The following is a 27,843-nucleotide window of genomic DNA, read 5'->3' as shown; positions in this document are numbered from 1 at the left end:
TATGTCTTTGCAAATTAATGAAGAGAAAAGGGAGGCAAGGAGGAAGATTGGAGGGAGCAGGGAGGGGAATATGGTTAACTTCTTAGCACCGCACCTATGTAATACATGAAGTCTGTTCTCTTTATAGTAAAACAAAGAATAAAAAAGATGAACCATCTGTGTGACATAAAAGAAGAAAAACCAAGAATGTCGTACCTATGGGGTCTTTCGCCACCACTGGTCTTGATGGCAAGCTTGGTTCTCCAACTCCAATTTCATTTTCTGCCTTGACACGGAACTGATATTCATGTCCTGGGATGAGATTCTGTACTTTCAAACGCCTCTCAGGGATGGCACTCTTGTTAACAGGGACCCATCGTACTGAATGTTTTTCCTTTTTCTCCAAATAGTATCCTGTTATAGACTTTCCACCATCGTACTCAGGAGGACTCCAAACCACAGTCATCTCTTCTTTGCTTACTTTGGTGACTTCCGGGGGATCAGGGCGACCAGGTCTATCATATTTGGTTTTTGCTATGACTGGTTTACTTTCTGTAGGAGGCCCTGTGCCTATTTTATTTTCTGCACGGACTCGGAAAATATATTCATTTCCTTCTATGAGACGTGTTACTGTCGTACCGGGTGTCAAGACAGTAGCAGAATAGGTAGACCAAACCATTCGCTTGCTCTCACATTTTTCTAGAATGTAATTTTGGATTTCACAGCCGCCATCATCTTCTGGTGGATCCCAGCGGATAGTACACCTATCACTGGACACGTCAGTGATTTTCAGGTTTCTGACAGGACCAGGCTTATCTAAAACATTGACGGTGGCATAGGCCACAAAACTGCCAGCTGTGTTAGTTGCTGTAACTACATATTTACCGCCATCACTTCTCTTTGCTTTAGTAAGAGAAAATTTCGATGAGTCAGCACTGGTATCAATCTTGGCTCTCGGTGATCTTGTGAAGTCTGTAGCATCTTTGTCCTTGGTCCATACAACTTCTGGGAACGGTTTGCCTCTAACACCTGCCTCAAGTCTAATGGTTTCTCCGGCTTTGACAGTCAGCACCCCACTTAATTTCAGATCAAGTACTGGTTTCTGTAAGTCTTCCTTCACAACAACTTCCTCTGTCTTTACCCAATCACTTTCCCCACCTTCGTTCTTTGTTTGTACTCTAAATTCATAAATCTGGTTTTCAACACATTTGTCAACCATGTAGTGGGTCTCTTTAATGCTTCCTTTATGCACCCTTTCCCAGTCGGTAGAACCTTTCAGCCTCCTCTCCACATGATAGGACAGATTCGGGCTGCCACCGTCGTAGTCAGGACGCCGCCACTTTAGATAGACAAATGTCTTCCCTTTATCTGCAATATGAAGGTTTTCAGGCTCTCCCGGTCTGTCAATAGGATTGATAGCCAGAATTGGAGTTTTTGTTTCAATGGTTGGCCCGACACCTACTTTGTTTTCTGCACAAACTCGGAAATAGTACTCATCATTGGCTCGAAGGTTGGCCTTGATTAGTCTCTTAGTGGCATCTGAAGCAATGATTGACCAGCCCCTCTGATTTGGCTTGCGATATTCTACTATGAAATTTGTTATCTCTGAGCCACCATTATCTAGTGGGTTTTCCCAAGAAATGGTACAGTTCTCCTTGGTTACATTGGTAACCTTCAAATTCTGGCAAGGCCCAGGTCTGTCGAGGACATTAACAATGGCTGAACCCTGGGCATGTCCGCTGCTGTTCTTAGCCGAGATGATATACTTGCCATGATCTGTTCTAACAGCCTCTTTAATCTGTAACTCAACACGAGGCAGATCGTGGATTAGGTCAACCCGCTTATCTCGGACCAATACTTTGCCTTCCTTCGACCAAGTTATGTCTGGTTCAGGTCTGCCTTTGACTCGAGCAAGAATGCGGATAGTTTGGCCCACTCTGACAGTAATGACATCACGACAAGTCACGTCAAGTTCTACTTCTGGAGGATGAAGGATGTCTTTCGCAATCACAGATTCTGCCAGTTCTCTTGGTTCTCCCTCTCCTACGATATTAGCTGCCTTTATCCGAAATCTGTACTCATTTCCTTCGATTAGTCCTGGTACCCTAAAGGCACATTGCCTGATGAGTTCATCCTTATTGATCCTGTCCCATTTTGTCGTGCCAGGTTTCTGACATTCTACTACGTATCCCAGAATGGGGCTGCCGCCATCACTGAGAGGCTTTGTCCACACCAAGTCAGCTGTTTCTCTGGTCTTGTCTTTCAGTTTCGGATTAATAGGTGGTCCAGGTGGTTTGATGGGCCGGCAAGCTTTTATCGGGTCAGAGCTTGGGGATGGGTTGCTTAGGCCTGCAAGATTTTCAGCGAAAACTCTAAACTCATAGGTGTTGCCCTCATAGAGTCCGGTCACTCTGTACTTCAGGTCAGCTATAGGTGTTTTGTTGACCCTCACCCACTTGCCATTTACTTCTCGACGCTCCACATAGTAACCAGTTATGGGGCTGCCGCCATCTGATTTTGGCAGGGTCCACGACACTGTTGCAGCGTTTTCAGTAACATCAGTAACCACTGGCTTGCCCGGAGGAGATGGAGGACTAAACTTATGTTTGGCAACGGTGGGTGTGGAGTCAAGGGGAGGACCAACACCCATCTTATTCTCTGCTTTAACCCGGAAAACATATTCACAGCCCTTTTGCAGATGTGGGACTTTCAGCTTCAGCTTACTGCTTCCTGAAGAGACAACACCCCACGTGTCTTTCCTTGTGTCTTGTTTCTCAACAATATAATTTATCACAGGGCTTCCGCCATCATCCTTAGGTGGCTGCCATGAGATAGTCATATATTCAGGAGTCACCTCCAGAATGTTGATAGGACCTGTTGGTGGACCAGGGACATCAAGAACAGTAAGATGGACAGGTACTGTTTTGGTACCAGCTGCATTGGACACTGTGATTTGATATTCCCCAGTGTCTTTCCTTAAGCAGTTCTTAATGGTAAGGACTGATGAGAAGTTGTCAGTTTCCACTGTGTAGTGATCATCTGTTTTAATCTCACTCCCATCGGTTGTCCACTTTACTGTAGGAATGGGCACACCTCTTATAATAGCAGGGAATCTGACCGTAGTTCCAGCTTTTACCACAAGGCCTTCAATTAATTTCACATCTAGCTCCACAGATGGAGGCACTGGAAAGTAAACGTGAGGAAATTAGACTTTGATTTCACAACCTAAGTCATTTAAAGAATAAAATGAAAATTCCAATACAAAATAATCACCTAGTTTTTCTTGGCATTCTATTGGAATTGTTGTATCAGGGAGACTAAGACCTATAATATTTTCAGCTTTTACACGGAATCTATAGGTCTTTCCTTGTTGTAGCCCAGTAACAACACACTCTAAATTTGTCACAGTCTTGAACTTAATCCAGTCCTGGGCACCTTCTTCCTGATATTCCACCAAATATCCAGTGATTGGAGAGCCACCATCACGATCTGGCTTATTCCACACAAGGGAGACTTCAGTCTTGTCAACATCTACGTGGTGCAGGTTCTTGGGTGGCCCTGGGGGATCTTTAAAAAAGAAGATGCGATGAATCAGTAATATTCCCAAAGACAGTCAAACCACAATTGTGTATCCAGAGAAGGCAACTTACGGAGGGGATCCACAGCCTTGATGGGCTTAGGTGTTTCAACAAAAGGACCACGCCCGTACTGGTTCTCAGCGGCTACTCGGAAGAGATACTGATTGCCTTCATTCAGATGTTTAGCCAAATGACTCTTTTTCTTTGATGTAGTTGAAAGAGGTGACCACTGGGCACTGGCAACATCTCTCCTCTCAACCACATAGTTAGTAACAACAGAGCCACCATCATCCAGCGGTTCCTTCCAAGTAAGGTAACAAGAATCTTTTCTAATTTCACTCACTTCCAGATCTCTTGGTGGCCCAGGTTTGTCTAAAAAGTGTTAAATTAAAGTGTTATGTAAGTGATTTAAACCGGATAAGAGCTCAAAATGTCTCAAAAAATTATTTCCAGTGGTGTTAAGCATTAAAAATCTTACCTAATACAAGTACTTTTACTGAAACAGTTTTTGAACCAGCTGGATTCTCCACTGTTAAGGAATAAATTCCACCGTCTTCATGGGCAGCGTTACGAATTTCAAGCTTGCTACCAACTGGAGTGACATCAATTCTTGCTTTAGTTGGAGCCTCTCTGTCTTCCTTTTTCCACGTTACTTTTGGGAATGGCACTCCTTTGATGATGGCACTAAGTCTTAGAGTATCACCAACCCTAATGTGTTGTTCTCTTGCCATGTTGGCATCAAGTATGAGATCAGGAGGTTCTAGAAAAAATGAAAACAGTATATTTATATTTTATCCAATAGTACATATTACAGCAAAGCACCTAAAGATACGATTTTCCTTGAAAATGCAAGTGAGACCATTTTACTCACCAAGTCTGTCTTTCACTAGTACTGGTTCTGGCACGTGAGCTGGATCTGATTCACCAGCTTCGTTGACTGCCATGATTCTGAACTTATAGGTTTGACCATCCCGAAGACCAGTGACTTTGTATTTAGTTTCAGGACATGACTCAGGGGTGTGATTGGCTCTTCTCCACTCTTCATCTCCAACCTTCTGGTACTCAACAATGTAACCCAGAATCTTGCTACCACCATCACGACGTGGTGGCTGCCAAGTGAGATCAACTGAACTACATGTTGTGTCTACTGCTTCAGGGTTAACAGGTGGACTTGGTTTAGCTACACAATAAATGAGGAGGGAGAGAACAAAAATGAATTAGAATATAGTAGAAAAATAAGTTAGATAATGTGAAAACTAAATGAATGTTTCAATACTGTACCAATTGGATCTCTAGCAAAGAATGGTTTGGATGGTGGACTTGGATCTCCAATACCAATTTCATTTTCTGCAGAAACCCGGAATTCATACTGACATCCTTCTAGAAGATCAGGAACCCTGAATTTAGTGTATGGGTGTATAGGATCTTTGGTAACTCTAGCCCACCGTTTCGACATAGTTTCCCTCTTTTCCAGGATGTAGTTTGTTATGGGCTTTCCTCCATCATTTGGTTTGTTCCAGGTTACTAATGCAGAGTCCTTGGTAATTTCTGTAACAATTGGCTGCTCAGGTGCATCAGGAACCCCTATAAAAATGTTGGCAAAATATATTATAAACTTCATTTTTTAATGAAGCATTTCAAGCACTGAGTCACCAAAAAGAAACATAACACATACTGAAACGATCTTTGGCCTTCATTGAATCAGACACCAGAGGATCACTTATTCCATAGAGATTTTCAGCATGTATCCGGAAAATATAATCTTTTCCTTCAAGTAGTTTAGGAACTTTGCATGTTGTTTTAGCACTTGCAGATGTCACAGGCATCCAAACATCTTTACCCAACTCCTTCTTCTCAATAATATAGTTTGTAATTTCACTTCCTCCATCATCTAAAGGTGGCTTCCAAGAGATAACCATGTACTCTTTGGTCACTTCATCAAAAATCACTGGTCCCACTGGTGGTCCAGGACGGTCTGAGAAAAAAAGAAATCATAGCACAAAATATTATATCTATTCCTGCTTTTGAAAGAACAGAAGGTCTACTCTTCCCTCAAAGTCATACTTACCAACAACATTAACTTGACAGAAGCCTTTCCTGGAACCTGTGCTATTCTCCACCACTACACAGTATTTGCCAGAATCTGATCGCTTGGCTTTGATCTTCTCCAGAGCCAGTGTTGTTGGCGTGGTCTTGATATGAGTGCGATCATCTTCTAGTACATCAGCCTCATCTTTGAACCAGCTGACTTTGGGCTTTGGTTTGCCCGAGTAACGGCCAGTGAGGGCAAAAGCTTCACCAACTCGAATTGTGAGCTTGTCTCTGAAGTCAAGATCAAGTGTTGGAGGAGCTGAAATGTATAGTTAGATGTATAATTAGAGATAAAGGCAAGTCACTTTTGACTATGACTTGTAACATCTAGAAATGGACACATTGTCTTGAAGGCAATACATACCCAGCTCATCTTTACAAGTGATTGGCTTGGTACAAAAAGATGGTTTGCCTTGTCCAACAATATTGACGGCACTGACACGGTACTCATAGGTATCACCATCTTTTAAGCCTTTAACGGTGTATTTTCTGCTAAGCAAGTTGTCAGTTGTGACTTTATGGAACTTCTCAGTTCCAATGAGTCGGCTTTCTAGGACATAGTTAATAATTTCTGATCCACCATCATATTTTGGAGGATTCCAAGTCAAAGTTACACTATCTTTAGTAACTTCTTTGACTTCCAGGTCTTCAGGGCGCTCTGGTACAGCTGCAAGTAAAATTAAAGTGGGAAAAATGTCACTTTAGGAGTGTACTAAATATTGCCTTCTGGGGAATGAATTTCAACATTTCAAACTGCCTGCTTCATAGGTAACAAAAGAGATCTCATAGCAGAACTATTAAACCTAAAAAGGACCCAATAGAACCTAATTTCCTTGACTGACAGAGGAGGAATTACAAGTTCATTGAGGTTAAATAATTTAGGAAAGGTCTCCAGCATCAGAAGTTTTAGAGTTAGGAAAATAATTCAGCTTCTTTTAATGCCATTAAGTGAGAAATTTTTAAAAATCCATGTAGTATACAAGGAAAGATTTCAGTAAACCACATCAATTCTCTTAATCTCTTTCACAGCTATTCTACTTACTTATTGGATCTCTGATGACAAGTGCATTTGGTGTCTCAACAAATGGGCCCATGCCGATACTGTTCTCAGCTGCAATTCGGAAAAAGTAGGCTTTTCCTTCAATGAGACCCTGGACAGTAGCATTTTGTCGGGTAACTGTATAGGTCACTGGGGTCCAGGCTCTGCGGTCAGCTTCCCGCTTTTCAATGACATAGTTGGTGATTGGAGAGCCTCCATCATCTTCTGGAGAAAACCATGTCAGTTTGCAGGAGTCATTGGTTAAGTTGTCAGAGAGGAATGGTATTCCAACAGGACCTGGCACATCTGGAAGGAGGAGAAAGAAGAAGACATTTGGTCTTCAAGGAACTGTAATGCTCAACATTGGCTACATTCCATTTTTAAGGAGACAAAAATTTCATTATGAAGAAAATAAGGGTTTGTATCTAGTACTTGAATTGTTCCCTTCCCTACTATCTATTTTCAGCCATACATTTAAATGATATCACCATTTCCAACAGTTATTGATTGCCATGGTTTTAGTAGAAGCTGAAGGGAGAATAAAATCACTTTACAAAAGTAATCTTTGAGTCAGAAAGAAAGGAGCTGCTAGAAGGAGCACGCAGAGGGAGACAGGAGAGGGGTGAAGAGTAGCGCGGTCATGTTTTGTGTCTAGTTTCCTCTCCAAAGTGGGGGAGGGAGGGAGAGACTTCCCTCCTCCCCCGGGGGTGATCAGCCAATCAGTGAGAAGCACAGGAGGCCCAAAATCTCAGAATGATTTTAAGGAAGTCAGAAATTTTATGAGGAAGTACACCAATTAAAGTAGTGGCTGCTAGGCAAAAGGGTGTTTAGGAGCTTGAGATTAACCTAAAAGCTTGTAGGACTAGTGTTTACTGAACTCTTTTTCTTTATGACACTTTTGTGTTAATTACTCATATACTCAATGGAGAACTGGCTGCTAGGAGTAAGGCTGTGCCTAGAGACATGATTAGAGAGAGCTCTAAGTAGGAGGGCTTCCCTTTCTGAGCAAATCATTGATTCATGCAGCCAACGAGAAGCATGAAAAGTCCTGTACATGAGGTCTTCAAAAAGTTCATGGATCATGTGTACTACAAAAAAAATTAAGCATGAATTTCACATTTTTGTACCAAAATATACCATCTTAATCTCATTTTTCCATTTGCCCTTTGAAATAGAGTTAAGCTTTTTATTTAACAACTAGAAGTGCAATATGGATCATTAAATACAATGCTTCTCTTCTAGTAGAATACTGAAAGCTTTCAGTTTTTTGCATTGTTATGATGATTATCAAAGAAGGACAGAGTCCAATAATGTGAAAATATCTTCAGCAAATTGTTAAACATTCATGTACATTTGCAGGAAAGTTTCCTTTAGGAAACTATAATAACATAGTGGTAAGCTTTGGGATCTGCAAGGAGGGAAGGCCTTTACTTCCGGGAATGGAGAGGCCTATTTCCAGGGAGGAAAGTCCTTGTCAAGGTCCCTGCAGGTGCCTAAAGGTCAACCAATGAGGATCAGACCCGCCTCAACCTTTAACCCCCATGCCCTGAATCTATAAAAGGAGCTCTCCCAATCTCTGACGCGAGACTTCCCTAGCCCCTGCTCTGTTGCTCTGTTGGGGCCGTGGAACCTTGCCCGGGAGTGGAACCCCAATAAAAGCCTGTGAATTAATTGATTCTTTTGCCTGGGAAGATTTGTTATGTGCCAGACACCTTGTACATAGTAAATACTTGTGGTGGCATGTTACACAAAAAAACAGGTTATAAATCTTTATGTATAGAAACAGATCCATAAAGAATATGCATAGGATCAAAAAGCAAGGAAGAAACTTTAAAAATTCTGATAATCATTAATGGATTGTGGGTGATATTTTTCCAGAATGTTTGCAGCAGAGTTTTATTACAAAATAATCATAGTATTTACCTAATACATCAACAATGATTCTCTTCTTTCTTTCTCCCCCTGCATTTTTGGCAAGAAGAGAATAGACGCCTTGATGGCTCCTCTGGCAGTTCTTGATGACCAAGGACGAGCTAATGGCTGTGGTCTCAATGGTGGCTTCTTGGGGTAAGGCTCTTTCATTCATGTTCCAGGTGACAGTTGGAGGAGGCTTCCCAGACACGTAGGCAATGATTCGGATCACGCCTCCAGCATGCACCACGATTCTATCTCTGACACTGGCATCCAGCTGAAGGTCCGGTGGAACTGGGAAACAATTGGAGATTACAGATGTGATTTTCATTTTCAGGCTAAAACCTAAATACTGATGAAATAACAGGAGAACTAATAATTACCAATTCTGTCTTTCATTTCAATGATATCTGTGGCTTCTCCAGGCTCTCCGATGCCAGCAATGTTGATGGCTCTAACTCTAAATTTGTACAAAGCCCCTTCTTTTAGTCCTGTCACAACAAGTTTCGTTCCTCTCACTTCTTTGTCTTTACCCTGGGGTGGAGTGGAGGGAAATAACCAATGTGTTATAATCAGGAGACTGCTTTGTAGTTTCTTGTTTTAATAGTTTTCTACAGTATAACTAGCAGCGTATTTAACTACTCTCTTCAGGAAAATTGGTGGCAGTTTAGGTTTCAGGGATCAGATTATTCTAATAAACATGCACTAGAACAACTTCCCAGGAATTATGCTTTAAAATTATTGTCAAACTGTTGGGGAAAAAAATGGTCATGTGTAGTCCACCTTTTCAGGTTTTATAACCAAAAGGTAAATTAACAATAAAGCTATTCAGCTTTTTATTAGATTTTTACTATTTATAGATGATTGGGTCAGTTACAATTGTCATGTTCTGATTTTATAAGCTACCAAATATAGATGAAAGTTCATAGGACTGTGAGTAGTGATAGCATTTTGAGTTTATTCATAGTACATTGTCTTAATGCTGAGTTATACCCACCTTTTCCCATTCTTCTTTTCCTTCTTCTTTGTATTCAACGATATATCCGGTTATTTTGGACCCACCATCTTTCAGTGGTGGAGACCACTCCAGATCCACAGATGATTTAGTCCAATCTGTCACTTTGGGGAATGGAGGACCAGGAGGAGCTGAAAAGACCCAGTATCCATTAGCATTCTTGATTGATCCATGGCTCCCTTTTTGGAAAATAAGATTCAAAAAGCAAAGAAAGAAATGGGTTGAGGCTTACCAACTGGATCTCTGGCAGTCACTGGGTCTGAGGGCAAACTTGCTGGACCTGTACCAGCAGCGTTGATTGCATATACCCGGAACTGATAGTCAGAGCCTTCAATAAGACCAGTCACTTTATAAGAAACACCCAAAGTCATGGCTTTGATAGGATCTCTGTTAACCCTCTTCCATCTCTTCGAGGTGGTGTCTTTCATTTCTAGCCAATACCCTGTCACAGGAGAGCCGCCATCATATTCTGGCTCTTCCCAGTTAACAGTCATGGAGTTCCGAGTCACACTGCTGACTGTTGGTTTATCTGGTGCTCCAGGGACAGCTGTGAGGAAAAACACCCACATAATGACTTATAAGAAAGTACTAATAAACACAGAAGAGAATGGCTTCGATCGTGAAAATGTGTCCTACTTACAGAAGAGGTTTCTTGCTGTTTCAGGTTCACTGTCAAGAGGCTCTCCGATGCCATATTTATTCTGGGCCATAATTCGGAATACATATTCATGACCCTCTAGCAATTTGGGAATTGTGAACATACACTCTTTAGGTTCACTGGAGACATGCACCCATGTCTTCCTGTTAGCTTCTCTTTTCTCAATGACATAGTTTGTAATCTTAGACCCACCATCATCTTTAGGTGGAAGCCAAGATATGGTCATTTGATCTGCTGAAACAGATTCAAACTTTATGGGTCCCACTGGAGGACCTGGACGACCTATAGTGGGTTAAAACCAGTACATTTTATTAGTGAGATGATTTTAAAGCCAAGCATTATTTATGAAGAGAAAAACATAATAGTTTTAACCAAACCATGCAATCTTTACCAAGAACATTCAGTCTCATCTCCTTTGATGCTGTTCCCAGGTTATTCACAGCTGTGATGGTATATAAAGCAGTGTCACTCCTGCGAGACTGTGGAATAACCAGAGTGCAAGTGTCGTCCACCACCAGTTTGTTGACGTGGGTGTCGTAGGTAACAGGTTCTTTGTTTTCAGGTTTCTTTGGAGGAGCTTTAAACCAGGTGAGTGTTGGGAATGGCACGCCTTTAATCTTGGCCACAATGTGAACATCAGTTCCTTCTTCAACCTCCATGAATTCCTTTAGCTCAATTGACGGTGGGCCTAAATGAAATTTTTTTTAAAAAAGTTGTCACTAGGGGCAAAAAGCACTAAAGGATAAAGTTGAATGCACAGTGACTATAAAGCCATTTGAATCTGAGATTCAGACCAACCCAATATAAAGAACAGGTCCATCTCTGCTATTCTGGTGAGCAAGTACACGAGACCTTCATCCTTTATTGGATCTGTATGTGGCAAATATATTAGCTACTATTCCCCTCTTACCTGGTATCATTATTCATATGCATATTCTGACAAAATGGCAGAGAAGAGTGAAAATTGAGAGTTCTATCATGATATTTTCTTTACTATTTATGCAGAATTATGAAGGGACTCAAAGTGTTAACTCTGAGATGAAGTTCCCTTTCAAGAAATAGAATTGCTAATAGAGACAGAACAATTTTTTGTCCACAAATCTAGTATAGGAGTATGCCAAGCAGATAGTGACTATAGCCCTCTTCAATGTAGAAGAGAGAAATAAACAAATATGCAGTAGTAGTAATGGCAATAGTAATTAGAGGAAGAATTATCACTATAACATGTGTGTATTTTACCAGTGAAAATGAGTATAATTTTTTCTTCAATAGAGAAACAGAAACTCAAATGTCATGATAAATGGGTATTAGCAGTTGCTAAGATAATGCCTGTTTACTTTCTGTACCTTTTGAGGAGCATGCAGAGGATTTGTTTGATTTCTGATTAGTAAAATAGCCTCCCATAGAGAAAAGGTTCCATGTAAGGAAATGTGCTAAGTCTTTGGGAACAAGGGGATGAGAAACTGAGTAATGTGCCCTCGTCTACACTCAGCCTACTGTAGATTGCTCATGTGCAGACACACCATGGACCACTACCGAATATCTAGAAAAGCAGCCGTAAGGAGGACGCTGTCTATCTGTACATCGGTACTTACATGTCTGGTCTTTGACAATCACAGGGCCAACAGTCTCCGAAGGTTTGCTGACTCCAGCAGCATTAACAGCTTTGACTCTGAATTCATACTCCCCGCCCTCTATGAGGTCCTCGACAGTAAATTCCAGTTCTTCCACATCACGCTTGTTGCACTGTCTCCATGCTTCTTTCTTTTTCCCAGTAGGGTCCCATGCAAGGCACTCAACAATATAATGAGTGACAGGGGAGCCCCCATCGTTCTTTGGTGGTTTCCAAGACAGATGTACTGTGTTCTTTGTTATAAGGCCAATCTTGAGTTTAATTGGAGGATCAGGAGGATCTTTAAAAATAGTGAAAGGAAGTATTAGACCTTGTTAGTAACACTATCCTTCAGTCTTGAGAAGATCTCTTAACCTGAGAGTTTAAGACTTACAGATTGGATCTCTGGCAGTGGTTCTCTGAATGGTCTCCACAGGTGGGCCAATTCCAAAACGGTTTTCCGCCCGCACGCGGAAGAAATATTGCTGTTCAGAGATGAGATCAGGTACTGTGAATGAAGTGCTTCCACAATTTGGGTTGACTTTGGTCCAGGCTTTTCCATCTATGGTCTTCTTCTCAATAACATAGCCTTTGATCCTGTCTCCTCCATCATCATCTGGTATCTTCCATGAAAGTCTGCAGCTGCCCCTGGTGATGTCACTGACTTTCAGGTCCTTGGGTGGGCCTGGCACATCTGTTGGTTGCAAATCACAATATAAACAATGCTCCCTTGCTGCTTAAATAGAATTTGTTCTTATTCTGTAGTAACTTAAAAAGTCTTTCTTACCCATGACTTTCACTCTGCAGTTTGCAGTCTTTTGTCCTGCTTTATTCTTGGCTGTGATGCTGTATTTGCCTGAATGAGCTCGCTTACACTCCGGAATAATAATTACTGATGAGTTTTCAGCAGTCTCCAGCTGTGCAAAGAAAATAGTAGTTGTACATTGAATAAAATAATAGCAGTATTGAGGTCAACCACGTTTTGAATTATTTTAATGTTATTTTTTTTTACCTGTGCATCTTCAGGTATATCATGAACTCCATCCTATTAGAAAAGAAGATAGATGTTAAGTTAATACTCCTTACAGTGATTCAATGGGCGATACGGGAGAATTATAATTTTCTTACCTTCATTGCCTTCTTTGCCTTTCCATCAAATTCCCAAGATGATTTTGGTGTTGGGCGTCCCTTGATGACAGCAGGGATCCTAATCTGTGAGCCAGCTTTACAAATCAGACAGTCCTGTGCTCCAATATCAATGAAAACCTCTGGTACCTCTGTAATGCCATGCATTATATAACAGGATTTAGGTCACATTTTTAAAAAAATGAATCAACATATGTTCAGGTAATTAATCAATTTCCTCCTAAGATAAAAAGATGAATAAGGACTAGTACCTTGAATATCAGTGGCAGGGATTTCTCCAGTTGTATCACTTGGTTCAGATTCACCTGCTTCATTGACAGCTTTGACTCTGAACCTGTACTTCCTGAGTTCTTTCAGATTGGGCACCACACATTCACAGGTCGTTAGAAGTTTGTCTGGTTCATTTACTTTCTTCCAGTCAGTAGTGCCTTCTTCTTGCATTTCTACAATATATCCTTTGATTGGACTGCCACCATCTTTGGCTGGAGGTTTCCATGCGAGTGAGATGCTTGACTTTGTTTTATCTTTCACTTCTGGGCAAGAAGGTGGCCCAGGTGGGTCTAATAAGAAAAAAAAAATCAAATTTTAAAGTAGTGGAATGATAGATTTTTACACTCTAACAATTTCTTGCTATACATATTCATATATTATTCTTAAGTTATTAGAATTTGAATGCTAAAAGGAAATAAATAAATTACTTTCTAAAGAAGAAAAATAGAGGAAATGGTCTGTTGTCCTTTAGCATTAATGAAAAAACAAAAAAAGCAAACAACTAACTGGGAACAGAGAAACTATTCGTTCTATAGCTAGCTCTACATTCTATTCACACACAATCGATGAAAAGCTGTTTTACTTTTGAAGAAATCCTACAGTATTCCTTTTTGAAACTTATTGTAGTGTAATTTATCACAGTATAAAAATTTAAAATGATGTCAGCATTAGCTAGTAAGCCTTTGCACACAAACAAATCTTAATGCTTTTTCGAGACAGGATCACGTCTATAGTAATCACACAGTAATTACTGACGTTTCTGAGACAGCTTTACAATTGCAGAAATTCTTTCAATTCATTTGCCTTTTTAATCATAACACATCCCCTTCAGTGCTTAGTAGGGAACCCTGTCCATAGTACATAGTAAGTACTAATTTGCTGAATGAATATTTCATCACATATGTTGGGCATGTATAGATGTTACATTTAGCACAAGAATATTTTAATCTTTTTTAAAAAGTTGAATTTTTCTGTAGAGAATCTAATATATAGCAAATATAATTAATTATGAAGGCCACAGTATTTAAATTTTCACTCTGATCTGTCCCTAGCTCTGTCAGAAGAATTTTCCTCTACACTTGTTCTTAGCCAAAAGGCCGAGCCGAGAAGTGATAGAAGAATTTTCCTTTTATCGGACCTGATAGACTGTACCTGAGAATCTTATGTCTTTGTTCAATAAAAACTACTTAAAAGCTACCAACATTATATTGTTTTGTTGAGTTCCTACCAGGAGGTCTCACTGTTTAGTGGGAGAGATGATTTCCATAGTTTATATTGAGATAGCAGTTAAAGTATGTGAGCAAAGAGGAACTTATAGTCCAGATTTTTATTACTGTTTTTCTTCATAAAATACTAGTTTTAATTCAAGTTTAAATAACGTACAATTTTATGTCTATGAATGTACTCATATGTATGAATATGTATATACATATATTCTGAGTATGTGACATGAGCCTTTTTACTTTTATAAGACAACCACACAGAAAGATATGAGAGATTTAACAGAATTATCCATTTAGTAACTTTGCCCTTCAGAAACCAGTCTCAGAAATGGAGACATACTAAGCATACTTACATATGGGGTCTCCTGCAACAGCTGGATCTGATGGTTCACTAGGAGGACCAATTCCTGCAGCATTTATTGCCATGGCTCTGAACTGGTATTTAACTCCTTCAATCAAACGTGGAACATTGAATTCCACACCTTTCAATCCACCTTTGGTTATTGGCGCTCGGCTTACACGTGACCAGTAGGCACCTCCCTCCTCTCTCTTCTCCAGCCAGTAGCCAGTAATTGGAGAACCACCATTGTCCAAAGGAGGAGTCCAGCTCACCAGCATTGACCCCTTGGTGCGCTCTAAGACTGTTGGTTTTCCTGGAGGTCCAGGAAGGCGGTAAGGATCTTGAATGACCACTTTGTCTGATTTGCACTCATCACTGGTTCCGTATTTATTCACAGCCCTGACTCGGAACTCATAATGACCATTCGGGATAAGTTTCCAGACCTAGGAATTGTATGAATAGAAATTTCTTAAAAAGAATATATTTATTTTGACTTTCACTCATTTTAAAACTCAAGTTGTTGTCTTAAGTATAAGAATAAATAAATGTATAGACCCAAAACATGGGGAAAGCAGAGAAAACGGAGAACCCCTATTTAAAGTAAGAGTATGTAAATTTATTGTATCTAATAGTGGATATCTAAAGTAAAAGAGTTCTCTACATATCAAAGAGTCTTTACTAAATGGCCTTATGTGTATGGTTTAACTATTATAACAACAAAATAATAGCTCTCTGGGATGAATCTAAGTTGACTTATTAAATTCTAAGGTTATATAAAAATGCTTTCAAATCAGAGTCATATCCTTTTAATGTGTATAAGAAAACATTTAGAAGAGTTTACCCCATATCTCCTTTCTACAGCAGTGTTGGTGACTTCCTCCCATTCAGATTTTTTCCTGCTTGCATCACGTTTGTCAATAACATAATGAGTGATTTCACTGCCACCATTGTCTAGAGGGGTATCCCATGTCAAGTAGCAGGATTCAGCTTTAATGTCAGTGACAGCAAGATTTCTTGGTGGAGATGGGCGGTCTGGAAAGGGCCAAGAGTGGATATTGAGAAGGCAATTCTTAAACAAGCATTGCTTTATTTTATTTTATTTTATTTTTGAGATAAGAAAGCAAGTCCCTTACCATATACCTCCACGTGAACATTTCGGAACACAGAGCCAAGGCGATTGGAAGCAGTGATGGTGTAAGTGCCTTTGTCTGCCCGGGTTGCTTTGGGAATGCTCAGTTCAGTCTTAGCTTCACTTCGGGACACTTCTTCCTTGGTGATCTGAAGTGCGTCAGTAGGCTTTTCAATCACTGTTTCGTTTTTGGACCACTCAATCTTGGGCATCGGAAGACCTGTCACATCTGCAGGGATGTGAACAGGCTCTCCTGCCTTAACTTTGATAGTGTCTCCTCGAACGGTGAGACGCAACTTAATAGTTGGAGGCACTGCAAAGAGAAGGAAAAGAGAAAAGGAATAGCAACATTAAAAGTGTGTTTTCTCAACTTATGGGATAAAGGCCATAATGCAAAGTACATGAAAATTATTATATTCGGATTTCACACCTTCATCATCTTGTATGACTACATTTAGAGGCAGGGATGGTTCACTTTCACCAATTTCATTGACAGCTTTGACACGGAACTCATACATTTGGTGTTCATCAAGATTTTCAACCAGGAAAGATGTGGTTGGGCAGAGCCTCTTGTTAACTCTTTCGAAGTCAGGTTTGTCATGACGCCGCTTTTCAATGATATATCCTTGGATGGGACTGCCACCATCATTGCGGGGCTCTTTCCAGTCAAGGGTGATTGTGGACTTGGTCCTTTCTGTATATGTCAACCTCTCTGGAGACGTTGGAGGACCTTTAACCAGAGGTAAGTTAAAAGGATTAGCATGAAATAAATCTTGAATTAAGAAATAATATTTCACTTCAGTTTAATAAAGTGAAAAATAGATGTCTGATTGATACTCTTATACCTATCTTTAAAATTATTTCCAAAACAAGTCAATTACCAAAATTAAAGTCAGTCATGCAGATGGAGTTTTTCTTAACAAACTTTCCACCAAAATTATTAATTAAAAAATAAGCCAAGGGGGCTTCAGTGCTGTGGTATAATAGGCTTAGCCTCCACCTGTGGCACTGGCATCCCATATGGGCACCAGTTTGGGTTCCGGCTGCTGTACTTCCATTCCAGCTTTCTGCTGATGGCCTGAGAGGAGCTTGGGCCCCTGAATCTACATGGGAGACCCAGAAGAAACTCCTGGCTTCCTGGCTTCAGATTGGCCCAGCTCCAGCCATGGCGGCCATTTGGGGAGTGAACCAGCAGATATAATCTCTCTCTCTCTCTCTCCCTCTCCTTGTCTCTGTCTCTAACTCTGCCTCTTAAGTAAATAAATAAATAATTTTTAAAAAAAAATAAGCAAAGGGGTACATATACTTTTTATGTTTAGCATTTTTCATTATTTCCCTCTGTCACTGGGAAAGCTTGTTATCCTAATGAACTAGGAAAAGAGGTCTCTGAAGTTTGGTTTTGGAGGACTAGATGAGAGCAACACGTGAGCTGTCCATACTTTGAGTCATGTTGCCTCAGGGGTGAGTTTAAAATTGATGGAACAAGAATTTATTGAATGCAGGTATAGTTTTGTGCCTTCAAGGTCAGAACCAAGAAAGTAAGCTTTGAATGTCAAAAGCAGACTCAATCCATGCTGACTGTTACTGCAACCAGACGCAGTGGAAGCCAGCTCTGTTCTGATGCCTGTGTCACAACCTGAAGGACAGTTGATGCTCTGAGATGACTAAACAGTGGTGGGGTGTTATTTGTTTCTATTTATTTTTTTCAAGAGGTGGCAGTAGAGGAGGTGGAAGAATAACTCATTCCTTTGTCTCTTGAGGAATGGGTCTTCCTTAAAGGCTTTGCTTTCTTAGATGGGATGTTACATGTAGTACCAAGCAAATGCAGTGTTATTGGTTCATGTTAGTTTCTGGGAGATTTCCTCTGGTTTGTTTTTTTCTATCCTTTGGTGGTTCTTGCTGGTTTTGTGCCTCCTTAACCTTCATGGGTGGAGATCTTGAGGGACGAGGAAGACTAAGACATTTATCCTAAGGCAGTTATCTGTCTCATAATTTCTTAGGAAATCAGTAAACTTTCCTTAACTACTAGATTATTAAATAAATAAATAATAAAACCCAAATCAACTGCAGTGTATTCCATTGAAAATATCCACTGCTTCTAATTAGGTTATTACTAAATCCCAGTAGATATGAGTTATTTCATACACAGAACCATACACGATTAATATACCTACAGGTAAAATTATACTGAAATTATGGTAAATAGAGTACCATTAAAGTTGCTGGTACTTACTTATTTTTCTTATTACACCCTAGTTCTAGACTGCTAGGAATTTGAAACCTTAAAGCTCAGCAAAATAAATATTTATTTTACCTAGTGGATCAACTGCAAGAATTGGTCCTATCTCAACAGGAGGGCCACAGCCAAACTTGTTCTTGGCAATGACCCGGAACATATATTCTTGGCCCTCAAGGAGCCCTGTGATGTCACATTTAGACCTCTCAGTCTCTATGGGTTGTCTCCAAGTATGCATCTTGGCATCTTTTCTTTCAATTATAAAGCCTGTGATTTCACTTCCTCCATCGTCTGCTGGATCCGACCAGTTAAGCAGACACATCTTTCTGTTTGTTACAACAGGTTTTAGGTCAAGAACTGGACCAGGGACATCTGAAAAACAAAACAAAAAGTCAATGTAATAAAATAGTATCCCTTGGGAAAATCTTGTGAAAAATCCATGCAACATTCCTTACCGAAAACTTCTACCCTGGCTGCTGCAAATTTGGAACCACAGCTGTTAGTAGCTGTGATTATGTATCTGCCATGGTCTTTTCTCAGTGCATTCTTGATAATCAGTTCCGATTTGGTTCCAACATTCTCTACCACAACACGCTCTTTATCCAGCTCCCCTTCTTCTATGGTCCACACTCTTGTAGGTACAGGACGACCAGTCACCACAGCTGGAATTCGAAGGGTCTTCCCAGCCATTATTTGTATTCCACCCTTGACAGAAACATCCAGTTCCACAGTTGGAGGTTCTGTTGGAAGAGAACAGTCATCCGTTGGCCCAAGAAAGATAAAAAAGTAGTCGCGTACTGGGAAAAATCCGTGATTTTACACACATGGCTCTTCAGTACCTTGTGGTTCTGCCACAGTAAGAGGTCCTGTTTCTCCAGGTGGTCCTTCTCCCGCAGCATTGACCGCACTCACCCGAAGTTTGTAATCAGCACCTTCTCGGATTTCTCTGACAGTGTACTGACGAACTTTGATCATCTTCTCTGTGCAGCGTGACCACTCATTTGTGCCAACCAATTGCTTATCGACAAAGTAGCCGACAATCTCTCCACCACCATTGAAAGCTGGAGGCTCCCATTCTAGTTCAATAGTTGTAGAGCTCGTGTCAGTGACTCTTGGGATGGGTGGCCCAGGTGGAGCTAGAATGAATGCAGATACACAAATCAAACTCATTACTGGTCTTCGAAAAGGCACAATAGCTTACTCCATCGCGCTTTCCTCATAAGGAATTACTTACAGATTGGATCACGTGCTGTTTTGGGATCTGAAGGTGGACTGAACTTTCCAGGTCCAGCTGCATTTTCAGCACATACTCTGAAGACATAGGTGAGCCCTTCTAGAAGGCCATCTACGTTGGCTTTCAAAGAATTCAGAAGGTTTTTGTTGACACGAGACCAATGCGTACTGTTAACCTCACGTTTTTCAAGCCAGTAACCCAAGATGGGGCTTCCATTATCTTTTGGTTCATTCCATTTCACCAGCATACTATTGCTGGTAACATCTTCCACAATGGGCTTATCAGGTGCATCAGGTGGTTCTGATAAAAAAATAACATATTAATTCATTCTCTAATAGGAGAAAGAAATTCAGTTTTACAAACTATGTTAAGGTTTACGCCCAAGTATATGATAAAAAGACAAACATTAGGTGCTAAAAAACCTTACCAAAAGGATCTTTAGCTAAGAGTGGCTTGGAAATACATGGTGGTCCAGGCCCAAATCTATTTTCAGCTCTTACACGGAAGAGGTACTCTTTTCCTTCAATAAGTTTTGTGACTGAATATTTGCAGTGTCTAAGTGTTGAAGTGATAACAATCCATTCTGAGTCAGGTTTTGTCTTGTCTTTCTTTTCCAAAGTATAGTTTAAGATTTCACTGCCACCATCATCAAGGGGTGGTTCCCATTTACAGAGTACTGAGGTTTTTCTAATATCTTCAAATACAAAGTTGATTGGTGGTCCTGGGATATCTAATAATCCAAAAGAGAACAAACGATTAAAATTTTGCATAGAAATGGCTGCTATGAAAAATGTAAATGTTAGTACCACTTTGCTTTTTCCCACATCTGTGTATCTTTAGATCACATTAGCTTCAGCTAGTTATAGTCAGTCAATTTTATCTCCTGGCTATGTAATAGAAATAAATTGATCTTGTTATTCTTTAGCTATTTTTCCAGTTCTTTTAACTACCCCCCCCCAATTTCTTATTTTTATGTTTAACTAAAATTTATATATTTCTTTTCTGTTGGAAAATGTGGTTTTAACTACTTACCCAACACACTGACAGTACAAGGAGCCTTTGCGACACCATGGTCATTTTCAGCTTTGATCATATATAAGCCATGGTCAGGTCGCAGAGAATCTCGCACACGTAGCTGAGATTCTCCTTGTCTACTGTTGTCAATGCTCAGTCGCTGTGTCAGAGGCAGGAAAAAGGGCTCTTCTTCTTGAACTTCACCCTTCTTCCTCCTAACCAGAGGTGCTACTCGCTTCTTAATTTCTTCTGGTGTAATAATGTTTTCATCTTTTATCCATGTAATAGTTGGGTAAGGTGATCCAGAAATAATTGCATCAAGTGCTATTTCATCACCTCGTTTCACTTCTATGCTTGTTTTCAGAATGACTTTTGGGGCATCTGTAAATAATAAAAATGATAGTTGTTTTCAGTTTGGATTAAAATATGTAGGAAAACATATTCTCACTTATTTTACAATGGAAAAGTGGTAACCCTACAAAACAAAACTTACCAATAGGATCTACAGCTTTGGTTGGAGGTGTGGCCCGAGAAGGTTCACTAATACCAGCAGCATTCTCTGCTCGTACGCGGAATTGGTACTCTTTTCCCTCTTCAAGTCCTTTTGCTGTATAAGTCAGGATGGGTACCAAGTGTTCATTGCATCTCTTCCACTTGTCTTCACCTTTAGCAATCTTCTCTATGATATAACCCATTATCTTGCTTCCTCCATCATACAAAGGTGGCTTCCATGTAATAGTCATGGCCTTAGCTGTAGGATTATGAACTTCAACATCTACAGGTGGATCAGGAGGCTCTGAAGGACAAGAGAAAAAAAAAAGCTGTTAATATTGGGAAACTCTCTTTTTAAAAAAATTCATCTTATTTCTTAGCCATAGCATAGCTAGGCTCAAACTTACGCTTTGGATCTTGAGCAATGACTGGATTTTTCAGTTCAATGTATTCGCCTCCACCAATCTTGTTGACGGCTTTAACACGGAAGAAGTATTCTGCGTTTGGAATGAGATCCTTTACCGTCCATGAAAGTTTGTTCTCACCAGACATGACTGGTATGTATGTCCTCCTCCCTGCTTCTCTGCGTTCCAGGACATAATGAAGAATTGGGCTCCCACCATCATACTCTGGAGGCTCCCATGTTAACTTACAAGAACTCTTGGTTATATCACTTGCTTTAATATCTTTGCATGGTCCAGGTAGGCCTATTACAAATAAAATTATTAATTATTACTATAATCCTGAAACCAAATTTTAAGCATTCATTGCGTCTTAGTGGGGCAATCTGCATTTTGGGTAGGATAGTCTTTAAAATGCCAGGATGTTTGTCCTACTCTAGCATTTAACTTCCTAGGTCCTCAGAGACTAAATGTCAATAGTTCACTCCTGAGATTTTGTGCCCAGTAAAAATGGGCCCAAGTTTCCAAATACCATGGGGACAGCAGAAAATATTGCCACCTCTGGATGAGAATACTATGAAAAACAAGAACTTATACAAAATTAAGAAATACATAACTAACCATTTAAACATTCTTTGGGTATGCTATACATTTTATTTAAATTAATAGTTCACATGCAGATAATTAAAACTGGAATAAATTAGCCTGATCAGAGTTTTACCAGCAACTTCATTTCTTCAGAATTGCTTTACTTCTCCCATGAAAAGAAGTAATCTGAGGAGACATTTAGCTTATAAATGGGAAACTTATGAAGCCGTTTATACAAGCCTGCGAAGTTCACTAATTTCCCCAGCATGTGAAGAATGTCTGCTGTTTCATCAAAGAATGCTTACCTATGACTTTGACATTGAGTGAGGCAGTTGCTGAGCCGAGCTTATTCTCCAGTGTAATAGTGTAAACTCCAGCATCTGCATGGGCACTCTTGGGAACTTCAAGGTGTGCAGAGATGTGATCGCTCTTCATTGTTAATCTATCGCTTGCTTTTACTTCTTTGCCATCTTTATGCCAAGCAACAGTTGGAACTGGGACAGCTCTGAAGGGAACAGGAATGCTTAACTTTTCCCCTTCAATAACAACAATGTCATGAGTTTCCAGGTCAATGGTTGGCTTGCCTGTAGGTTATAATCCAAAATAGGAAAACCATGAGTATGTCAAAATGCAATGCACAAATAAAGACTGTGTTACTAAGGGCAGAAGGCCCTGTATGCTTACAGTCTGGGTCTTTGGCAACCACATTTTCAGAGATTTCTGACGGCTCACTGACACCCACTGCGTTGACAGCTCTCACTCTCAGCACATACTCTTTATCAGGAACAACACCCTCTTCAACCTTGAATTTTAAATCTTTTATTGGGCGAGAATTAACTCTCATCCATTTCTCAGTGCCTACTGGGCACATTTCGACATGGTATCCTATGATAGGACTTCCACCATTTTTCTCTGGAGGCTTCCAAGCAATGGCGATGTGCTTTCTCCCAGCATCAGTCACATGTAGGTCCAGGGGAGGTGAGGGAGGACCTGAAGCAAGAGTAGAACATTCACGTCCACAGTCTCATCATCAAGTCCTAGAGAATATGACTTGAGTAATCAACACCACTTACTTGTTGGGTCTTCAATTTTTAGGATTTCCGTGGGTTCACTCGGGTGACCGACACCAGCTTCATTTTCCGCTCTCACCTGAAACTGTACTTCCGTTCCTTCAATAACATCAGTTACTCGGAAGTGACAGTCTGGCCCTGAGGTCTTGCCAGCTTTCACCCAACGGGTGCCTAACTTTTCTTTTTTCTCAATGATATATCTATTGAAATAACAGAATATTTCTTTAGTATTAATAAAAAAAAACAAAGTTAAGAATTTGTAGCCCAGTGTAGGTTACTGTTTATGAATAAATTGAAATTCTACCTCTGTATGGGTCTTCCACCGTCATTTTTAGGTGGCTCCCACTTTAGGTCAACATGCCGTTTTGTCACATCAACCACTGTCAGAGCATAGGGTGGCCCAGGTGTGGCTAAAAGTGAAATAATCAATGATTAGAAAAAATAGAGGGAAAGGAATAATCAACTACAAATGTTGTCACAAAGACCAGGTTAGAGAGCTTACTAAAGGTATCTTTGGCCAGGACAGAGTCTTCAATTTCAGTGTAGTCACTTTGTCCGATAGCATTTTCTGCAGCCACTCGGAACACATATAAAGATCCCTCAGTCAGTGGGGTTACTGTGCACTTGGTGTCCTTGACAGTGGTGTCCACTGTTTGCCAGCCTTTTCGCCTCACATCTCTCTTTTCCACGATGTAGTTGGTGATGGGAGACCCTCCATCTTTCTCAGGCACTGTCCATTTTAGGTCTGCTGTATTTTTTGTGATATTGATCACTTCCAGCCAGCGAGGTGGTGATGGAGGATCTGATGAGACACAAAGAAAAAAAAAACACTCAATTTTTTATTGTTCAGTATTCATGGAATGTTCTGGTAGTCACTAGGAAATAATATAGCAAGGAAAAAATTAGAGTAGTGGATTTTGCATATTATAATTCTCTGATACACAGCAGAAGACCGCAGGCATTAAAAGCAACTTACAAAGCTTCTCTCGGCAAAGCATAGGATCACTGGGTTCGCTGGGTTCACTCTCCCCGGCCTTGTTCACTGCTCTCACTCGGAATGAATATTCCTGCCCTTCCATGAGCCCTGGAAGCAGATGTTGAGTGGTAGGAACTCCTTCAGCCACTCTAACCCAGTCCTCTGTTCCAGTCTTTAGCATTTCAATGACATAAGACTCAATCTTTGCCCCTCCGTCATGTTCTGGCTTTGTCCAATTCAACATTAACGAGGTTTTGGCCATATCTTTTACAGTTGGTTTTCCAGGGGGCCATGGAGGATCTGCAAGGCAATGAAGTTATTATTTAGGTCTGTCAAAAAGGAGCGAGTGTAAGATTCAAAATAACCACGGAAAATTATGCAAGTAATACCTATGGGATCCTTTATTAAGATTGGTTCTGTTGATCTACTTGGTTTGCCGGGTCCAGCAAGGTTTTCAGCCAATACACGGAATCTGTATTTCTTCTTATTGGTGAGACCTTTCACTCTGAATTAAAAAAAAATGTGTGTGTAACATCATAGTAAGAGTAGAAACCTATGTTTCATTTTACATAGAAATATATATATACATATATATACATACATATATATATATAAAATGAAGGACTCACTTAGAACTTTCATTGAAATAATTTCAATATAAATTTAAAATTGCTAGGGCCGTTGTTGTGCTGTAGCAGGTTAAGCCTCTGTCTACTACAATGCTGGCATCCCCTGTGGGTGCCAAGATCCAGCTGCTCGCTTCCCATCCAGCTCCATGCTAATATGCCTGGGAAGGCAGTGAAAGATGGCTCAAGTGCTTGGGACCCTGCCCATCCACATGGGAGACCTGGAAGAAGCTCTGGGCTCCTAGTTTCAGCCTGGGTCAGCTCCAGCCATTGTGGCCATTTGGAGGAGTGAACCAGTGGATGGAAGGTCAATCTCTCTCTCTCTTTCTCTCTCTCTCTCTTTCTCTCTTCCTTTCTCTGTAAGCCTGCCTTTCAAATAAATGAAAAATAAATCTTTAAAAAAATTTAAAATTGCATGTAACTGTCACATTCTTTAGATTTTACCAACGTACCAATCTAATTATACTATCTATGATAATGATCATTATCATAATATACTGGAGGACCAAACACTTTGAAACCTCTAGAAAGCTAGTATTTGATAGTAAATTAAGAAATGTGTCAGGGGTTGGCATTGTGGCATAGTAGGTTATACCTCCACCTGCAGTGCCAGCATCCCAATTGGCACCAGTTCATGTCCCCACTGTTCCTTTTCCAATACAGATCTCTGCTATGGCCTGGGAAAACAGTGGAAGATGGCCCAAATCTTGGGCCCCTGTACCTACATGGGAGACCTGGAGGAAGCTCCTGGCTCCTGGCTTCGGATTGGCCCAGCTACTGCTGCTGCAGCTATTTGAGGAGTGAGCCAGTGGATGGGAGACCTCTCTCTCTGTAACTCTGCCTCTCAATTAAATAAATAAATCTTTTTAAAAAAGAATAGAATTTGTACCATTCTTCAAATTATCATAGTAGAACTGAAAACTTTGTATTTTGTGTAATCAAAGAGAATTTGTTGGAGAGTTGGAACATGCAGCTGTTTTACTGTCTTGAGGGAGACTCTGGGCATACCTGTAGGTTGTGTCCTGTACTGGCATCTTATTGCATCTGACCCATTTGTCAGTGTCAGGATCTAATCTCTCCACCCAGTACCCGGTGATTGGGCTGCCACCATCATCGTCTGGCTCACACCACGTGAGAGTCACTGCATCTTTGGTGATATCAGAAGGTTCCAAGCGAGTTGGAGGTCCAGGTGGATCTACAGACAGAAAGATGAGATAAATTTTTACACATTATCTCTATAAACATGACACCTAAATGCAAGTTTGATGCAAACTTCTTTTTCCAGTGTGTTGAGAAACCTACCAAACTGGTATTTGGCTGTTATTGGAGTGGCCTGAACAGGCTCACCAACACCATACATGTTTTCTGCAGCCACTCTGAAGATGTACTCTTTATTAGGTGTTAATTTGGTTGCCTTGAAGTTTGTATCCTTGACCGTGGACGAGAGCTTGTGCCAGACTTCACTGTCCGTTGCCCTTCTCTCCACCACGTAGTTTGTGACCTTAGATCCACCGTCATCCCGTGGTGGGTTCCACGTGAGAAGACATGACTCGTTGGTGACTTCTGTGATGTCAAAAGCAGCTGGTGGTCCGGGTTTATCTATAGATGGCATTACATGTGCAGAAAAACAGTATTTTTTTAAGTCGTTTTTATTGAAGAATGTGGCTGAAATCAGTTTTTTTTTTCTCCTTAAAAAAACAAGAGCCAGCCTTACCTAGGACATTCACTTCTACCACAGCGGTGGCCCGGCCGCAGACATTCACGGCCTCGATGATGTATGTGCCGGTGTCACTCCTCTTACTGTCCACGATGGTCACTGTGGATTTTTTGGGAACGTTTTCGATGGTGATTCTCTTGTCCTGCTTCAGGAGCATATCAGCCTTTGTCCAGGTTATTTTCGGCTCAGGTTTTCCAGTTACCGTGGCAGGGAGTTCGATCTTTGTTCCTGCTTTCACAGTGAGGCCAGCAAGGAGTTTCACGTCGAGGAAGATTTCTGGGGCCTCTGAGTTGGCAAAGATTATTGACATCGTTAGCAAGTTCAAACAGAAATAACATCAGAGGCCTGGCTGCTGAGACAGAAATGAAATGTAAATACCTTGTGTGTCCACAGCCTGGATTTCATCTGTGGGTTTGCTTGGTTTGCTAGCACCTTGCCTGTTCAAGGCTTTCACACGGTAAGCATACCATTTGCCTTCCTCGAGACCAGTCACTTCCATTCTGTCAGAAAACAAAATGGGATATTTGACTGTTATGTAGCCAATTGGTTCCACTGTGCAGCATTCAGAATCTTTCCAAAATTCCTAGCCTTTAAATGAAATGGAGGCTGCTTTAATTCTGTTAACTGATAAAAGCTTTGTACAGGGACACATTCAGGATCTTTTCAAAATCAGACAGGCACAGCAAGTCTCAGCGGAAAGATCAACATTTAAAGTTTCCCAAGGAAAGCCCCTTTTGGTGAGAAGGGATAAACTTCTCTAGCAGGAAACCTACTTTGTGTCTGCGACAGGCTCTCCACAGGCCACCCATTTATCAGATCCACGTGGACATTTTTCGACTATGTATCCTTTGATGCGTGAACCACCGTCATATTTAGGTGGGTCCCATGTTAGGAAGATGCTCTTGGCTGTTCTGTCTCTCCATTTGACATTCTCCGGTGGGTCAGGTACCGCTGTAACATTTTAAAGAGAGAGTCAGCCTTCGATGGGACACCCACAAAGTTAACTACACATTGCCAAGCCCTGTTTTCCCTGCAGTGGCAACTACAGGTCTAAAAGTCAAAACAGGTCACAAGAAGCTAGGTAAGAAGCCATGAAGAATGCACTCACTTGCAGGCGCTGACATATTTATGGGCTCATCAACATATGCAGGGTCTCCAGGTCCACACTTGTTACGGGCACAGACTTTAAACAAGTATTCTTTTCCTTGCACGAGATCAGGAACTGTGAACTCTAGGTCAGTCACAGAGTCCATCACCTAGGACACATTGACACCACTCATTAGTTATTTCCCAAAAACCTTTTGCCAAGTCAAAGGATTTTTTATTTACCACGGGCAAGGATACAGATGGAGGTTGTCTGGCATGCTAAAGATTATTCTTACATTAATATTATACTAGTGAAATGTTGCAAAGTACGATAGGCAATAATATTTGGCCCTCAGCATAAGGCGAAAATGCATACGTACATGAAAAAGTTAGTAAATAAGGTGTTAATTTG

At 40.7% G+C, this 27,843-nt stretch overlaps 1 protein-coding gene across 50 annotated transcripts in view; it reads right to left on the bottom strand.

Annotated features, from left to right (window-relative positions):
- Positions 1-27,843, bottom strand: part of TTN (titin) — a 272,404-nt gene that overhangs the window by 61,033 nt on the left and 183,528 nt on the right. For all 50 annotated transcript variants that reach the window (XM_070070523.2, XM_070070550.2, XM_070070524.2 and 47 more), the window contains 47 exons: positions 27,454-27,601; positions 27,119-27,296; positions 26,724-26,845; positions 26,343-26,630; positions 25,931-26,227; positions 25,637-25,823; positions 24,392-24,507; positions 24,003-24,302; positions 23,529-23,828; positions 23,331-23,436; positions 23,030-23,226; positions 22,641-22,946; positions 22,262-22,540; positions 21,375-21,674; positions 20,969-21,271; positions 20,494-20,856; positions 19,889-20,191; positions 19,462-19,761; positions 19,067-19,363; positions 18,683-18,967; positions 18,306-18,599; positions 16,422-16,721; positions 15,996-16,304; positions 15,704-15,894; positions 14,876-15,305; positions 13,281-13,589; positions 13,012-13,160; positions 12,896-12,928; positions 12,671-12,800; positions 12,278-12,577; positions 11,867-12,184; positions 10,663-10,959; positions 10,254-10,553; positions 9,846-10,160; positions 9,596-9,744; positions 8,982-9,132; positions 8,611-8,892; positions 6,691-6,993; positions 6,013-6,315; positions 5,626-5,907; positions 5,233-5,532; positions 4,839-5,141; positions 4,429-4,737; positions 4,036-4,317; positions 3,630-3,929; positions 3,253-3,546; positions 196-3,162 (listed from right to left, as the gene is read on the bottom strand). In XM_070070523.2, coding sequence (XP_069926624.2) covers positions 196-3,162; positions 3,253-3,546; positions 3,630-3,929; positions 4,036-4,317; positions 4,429-4,737; positions 4,839-5,141; positions 5,233-5,532; positions 5,626-5,907; positions 6,013-6,315; positions 6,691-6,993; positions 8,611-8,892; positions 8,982-9,132; positions 9,596-9,744; positions 9,846-10,160; positions 10,254-10,553; positions 10,663-10,959; positions 11,867-12,184; positions 12,278-12,577; positions 12,671-12,800; positions 12,896-12,928; positions 13,012-13,160; positions 13,281-13,589; positions 14,876-15,305; positions 15,704-15,894; positions 15,996-16,304; positions 16,422-16,721; positions 18,306-18,599; positions 18,683-18,967; positions 19,067-19,363; positions 19,462-19,761; positions 19,889-20,191; positions 20,494-20,856; positions 20,969-21,271; positions 21,375-21,674; positions 22,262-22,540; positions 22,641-22,946; positions 23,030-23,226; positions 23,331-23,436; positions 23,529-23,828; positions 24,003-24,302; positions 24,392-24,507; positions 25,637-25,823; positions 25,931-26,227; positions 26,343-26,630; positions 26,724-26,845; positions 27,119-27,296; positions 27,454-27,601 — 14,875 coding nt within the window. The remainder of the gene's footprint in view (positions 1-195; positions 3,163-3,252; positions 3,547-3,629; positions 3,930-4,035; positions 4,318-4,428; positions 4,738-4,838; positions 5,142-5,232; positions 5,533-5,625; positions 5,908-6,012; positions 6,316-6,690; positions 6,994-8,610; positions 8,893-8,981; positions 9,133-9,595; positions 9,745-9,845; positions 10,161-10,253; positions 10,554-10,662; positions 10,960-11,866; positions 12,185-12,277; positions 12,578-12,670; positions 12,801-12,895; positions 12,929-13,011; positions 13,161-13,280; positions 13,590-14,875; positions 15,306-15,703; positions 15,895-15,995; positions 16,305-16,421; positions 16,722-18,305; positions 18,600-18,682; positions 18,968-19,066; positions 19,364-19,461; positions 19,762-19,888; positions 20,192-20,493; positions 20,857-20,968; positions 21,272-21,374; positions 21,675-22,261; positions 22,541-22,640; positions 22,947-23,029; positions 23,227-23,330; positions 23,437-23,528; positions 23,829-24,002; positions 24,303-24,391; positions 24,508-25,636; positions 25,824-25,930; positions 26,228-26,342; positions 26,631-26,723; positions 26,846-27,118; positions 27,297-27,453; positions 27,602-27,843) is intronic.

Source organism: Oryctolagus cuniculus, chromosome 3 (assembly GCF_051225735.1).
Source record: "Oryctolagus cuniculus isolate XC-2025 breed Fujian yellow rabbit chromosome 3, ASM5122573v1, whole genome shotgun sequence".
NCBI classification, from domain to species: Eukaryota; Metazoa; Chordata; class Mammalia; order Lagomorpha; family Leporidae; genus Oryctolagus; species Oryctolagus cuniculus.
This window is presented reverse-complemented; position numbering and strand designations above follow the sequence as displayed.